General features: G+C 40.0%; 1 protein-coding gene across 1 annotated transcript in view; it reads right to left on the bottom strand.

Moving 5' to 3' along the window:
- igsf21a (immunoglobin superfamily, member 21a) overlaps positions 1 to 4,806 on the bottom strand; it is a 384,953-nt gene that overhangs the window by 238,807 nt on the left and 141,340 nt on the right. Inside the window, exon 3 of the mRNA XM_043675638.1 lies at positions 2,634 to 2,755. Coding sequence (XP_043531573.1) covers positions 2,634 to 2,755 — 122 coding nt within the window. The remainder of the gene's footprint in view (positions 1 to 2,633; positions 2,756 to 4,806) is intronic.

The following is a 4,806-nucleotide window of genomic DNA, read 5'->3' as shown; positions in this document are numbered from 1 at the left end:
GCACACCCTCCTCATTCCTGAAGAAGAGCTTATGCCCGAAACGTCGATTCTCCTGCTCTTTTGATGCTGCCCGACCTGCTGCGCTTTTCCAGCAACACATTTTTCAGCTCTGATCTCCAGCATCTGCAGTCCTCACTTTCTCCTACATTGGTAGATAAGCAATGGATAACATTTACATAGTGAAAACATGCATTTTAATAGGTTAAAAATCACACACACCAGATTATAGTCCAATAGGTTTAATTGGAAGCACTAGCAACCATCTGATGAAGGGGCAGCGCTCCGAAAGCTAGTGCTTCCAATTAAACTTGTTGGACTATAACCTGGTGTTGTGTGATTTTTAACTTTATACACCCCAGTCCAACACTGGCATCTCTAAATCATGCATTGTAATAGTTAAACATTCCTTTCTAGGACCAGAACACACGAGGAAAAGTGGCCTAACTGTAGCTAATTAAAAATAAAGTATGGTATTAAATCAAAAGCAGTGTTATATAAAATTGTTCAAACAAGAAGCAAGCCAGAGGACTGAAAGCAGTTTGGAACTCTGCAAAGGAGGATCAACAGATTAAGTGGGGAAAACATAGAGTTTGAGAGTAAACATGAAAGGCAGATAGAAGTGGACTTTACAAGCTTCTGGCAAAAGCAAAAGATTAGTGAAGATAAATGTAGATCCTTCACAGTATAAAAATGGGAAATAAATAATGCAGAAAAATAAGCAACAACTTTAGCTCTGTATTCATAGGAGAAGACATAGATAACCTCCTGGAAATGTCAGGGAACCAAAGGTCTAATGAGAAAGAAGAATTGAAGGCAATTAGTATTAGTGAAAAAAGTGCAGAGAAATGAATTGGTAATAAAATCAAATGTATTCCCAGCTCCAGATAATCTGCATCCCAGCGAACTGAAAGAACTGGCAAGCATGAAAATAATGGAGATGTTAGTTGTCCTGCTCTGCCCAGGACCACAAGAAACGACAAAAGGTTGTGAACACACCACAGACCATTGTGCAAGCCAACCTTGGACTTACACCCATGGATTTCTCATTGCCATGGAAAGGCTGCCAACATCATTAAAGACCCTTCCCTTCCCAGCAGCACCCTCTTTCAACCTCTTCCGTCAGACAGAAGGTAAAGAAACTTAAACATACGCATACCTGCAGGTTCAAGAACAGATTCTTCTCTGCTGTTATTAGACTGCTGAATGGTCATCTCTGATTTCAAATCTAATATTGACTTTGCTTTTGTGCACCAACTATGCAGCCGTAACTCTATATACCTCACACTGTCGAAACATGCTATGATCTGTATGTCCTTATATGTTATCATCTGCCTGTACTGCTCACAAAACAAAACTTTTCACTGTACATGGGTACAACAATAAATCAAATCATGTTCCAAAATTCTGTAGATTCTAAAATAGTCCCAGCAGATTGGAGGATGGTCAATGTAAGCGCACTATTTAATAAGAAAGGATGGAGAATACAAGTGGTACAGACTGATTAGCCTAATATCAGTCATAGGTAAAAAGTACAATACAATTTATTTTACAATACAATGCCAAGTCTATTACAAAGGATGTGATAACAGGAAACTAATAGAATATCAACACGATTAGAAAAAGTCGACCTGAAGTTATGAAAGATAAATCATGCTTGACAAACCTACTGGATTTTTTTTGAAGAAGTAGGAATGACGAGGGCAAACCGATGGATGTGGTGCATTTGGATTTTCAGAAAGCTTTTGCTTAAGTCCCACATAAGAGGTTGAGTGTGCAAAATTATGCACGTGGGTCTGAAGATAATATACTGGCATGAATTGAGAATTAGTTAGCAGACAGGAAACAGATAGCAGGAATAAATGTGTATTTATTGGAGTGGAAGGTGGTGATTAATGGGGTACTGCAGAGATAAGTGTTTGTGCCCAATTATTTGCAATAAATATCAATGACTTGGAAGAGGAAATCAAATATAACATTTCTCAATTTACTGATGACACAAAACCAGGTGGGATTGTGAGTGATAAGGAGGATGTAAAGAGTTTCCAAGGCAATTTAGATACGTTGAGTGAGTGGGCAAATACATTGCAGATGCAGTATAACAAGGATAAATATGAAATAATCTACTTTGGTTAGAATTACAGAGCATTGTTTCCAACATTATATTGACCTCCATTTCAAGAGGATTTGAGGACTGGATCAAAGTGTCATACAGGGCCTTGGTGAGACCACACCTGGGGTACTGTGAACAATTTAGAGATTTTTAGCTGAGAAATAATCCTGCAATAAGGGGAGTGCAGCAAAGATTTATTAATCTGATTCCTGGGAGAGCAGGATTGTTGTCTGAGGAGAGATTGGGTTGAATAAGAGTAAGATGGGATCTCTTTGGAACGAATAAAATTCTGACAGGGTTGGACTAAGTCAATGTTGAATGGTGGAGAAGACTTGATGGGCTGGATGGTCTGTTCCTGCTTTGAGTTTCTGTGTGAAGGGCAGCTGTGTCACCAGAGAATCCCATTTTATGTGAATAATTTTTATATAAAATAATATGTTTTCTCATCTCCTCCGCTGAGAGCAAAATGTCTGTGTGAATTGGATAGTGACCAACTATTGTGAACAAATAAAAGTCCACTTACCGCACAGTGGACTGATAGACCAGGTCCTCCCTCTTCTGATATTCATCAATGTGTGTGTAATTTGTAGAGAACAGGGCATCATATGTGAATATTTTCTGTTTGATAGTTCCTCCATCTGTCACCTGGTATCAAGCAACAATACATCACATTCAGCAACGAGTCACTGGAAATTAAAAAATCCTTTTTATCATCATCACACAGCACCTGAGGCAGCCTACATTCCCCAGTGAAACACTGCAGAGTTAAAGGAAAAGTCAGAATATTACATTTGACGCATGAGAGTGTATCTGTTTCCCAGGCGAAACCTGTCTTTGTACTTCGAATGTGAAAGCATGAATACATTGCTTCACATCAGGAAGGAGTTATAGCCCAATTCTGTGGGTTGCGTCTTTGCAAAAGTACATTCCATTTATTAAGAAGTACTTTACAGTGAGGGCTCAAGGGGGGAGATATGGAAGATGGAAGGACAGGTTAGTAATTTCTCACACTGAGACAGAGACAAATTTCAGGCCGATCCACAGGGCTCATAAAATCTAAATCCAGCAGGACATTTGTCAACTACCTCATATTCTCACCTTTCTCTCCTTGGCTTGCTACAGTGTTCCAATGAAGCTCAACACAAAATCAATGAACAACCTTCAGCTGGATCCTTTATAGCCTTCTGGCCTCAAAATTGAGTTCAACAACTTTTAAGTCATAATCTCTGCCTCCATGTAGTTTGCGTTTATTTCCTAATTCATTTGTTTCCACCTTGTTTCTCTCTTATTTCCTTCACTTTGTGTTTGGATGGCAGCTTTCCTACCTATTCACACCTCTTCCAGACATGCATTTTGTTTCTTTACTTGGCTCATCCCTCTCTCCCTTTTGGCTTTGTACCCAGTCTTTGGCCATTTAATTTCTCCGGCCCTTTGCTCCTTAATGCACCTTCCCTTTAGTTCTCCCACCACCTCCCCCCTCCCCCACCCCCCCCCACATCACTTCTCTCCTTTCACTTCAAAACATTTCTGACCTTTCCCACTCTGACAAAAGGTCACGGGCCTGAAAAATTAACCCTGGCTCTCTCTCCCATGGGTGTTGCCAGTTCAGCTATATATTTCCAGAGCTTTCTACTTTCATTTCAGTGGGACATGAATTGCAGTTGCAATCTACAATTTACAGTTCAAAGGCTTTCATGGATAAAACTGCAATACTATAAGCTACTCATGTGACGTATGGCTCCATTGAAATGAGCAGGATTAATGCAGAGCCAGTAGCAGAAAGGAGGATGACTCCTCTTGTAATGCTCCCCATTCTTCCATTCACCTGCATCAGGAATCTATTGTAGGGTGCGAACTGGGGAGAGGATATTTTCTAAAAAAGAACCCAGGGGTAAGTAACTTGAGCAGGGCAGCCCAGACCTCCTTTACCTCTCCCGTCTCCAAAGCCCTTCTCTACCAGTTGTGACTGGTAGCGTCAACAAAGAAACAGACAGGGAATAGCAAAACAGGGATTCCAAATGTTACCCGATAATCCATGTCACTCTAACGATAATTTATCTCAGTGCTGGATTGTTTAGTGTAAGTGTAAGTGGACCCTTTCAGTTTACAACAATGAACGCCATACGTCACATGACTAGCTTATCTTATTGCAGTAAAGTACCAATTAGATGTAATGGAAAAAGGCTCTATATAAATGCAAATTCCCTCTTTGAAGAAGCCCATTTTTGGGCTACATAAAAGCACAGATGGAGCCATGATAAAATGAGACAATTAGCATCCTATAAGCTGAGTGTGAGTGCCACCCAGCCTGTACATTGTGTCCTCTTTCACAGGCACTCCCACACAATATCAGACAAACATATTTGTTTTGTGAGTTCAATTTGAAACATATCTCTTGTACCAAGGTTTACAGGGGGTTGAGGAATTGGTGGCAGGTGAGTCATACCTTGAAGAGCTTCAATTACAATCAGCGCGGCTGAGCGAGTAAACATTATTTGTCCAGCTTAATTTTTGTGCAAACTTCATGTAGAAAATCAGTCCCATAAATTGCTTTCAAGAGCGTGACAATTTTTTTCCATACACATTCCAAGGTAAACTGAAAACAGTCCTAAGAATGGATCTGAAGGTTTGAAAGAAATGACAGAAATTGTTCTGTTCTCTTAAGTGCTCCATTAGTCAGGGAGCATTCCTTAGTC

This window comes from Chiloscyllium plagiosum, chromosome 34 (genome assembly GCF_004010195.1).
Source record: "Chiloscyllium plagiosum isolate BGI_BamShark_2017 chromosome 34, ASM401019v2, whole genome shotgun sequence".
NCBI classification, from domain to species: domain Eukaryota; kingdom Metazoa; phylum Chordata; class Chondrichthyes; order Orectolobiformes; family Hemiscylliidae; genus Chiloscyllium; species Chiloscyllium plagiosum.
This window is presented reverse-complemented; position numbering and strand designations above follow the sequence as displayed.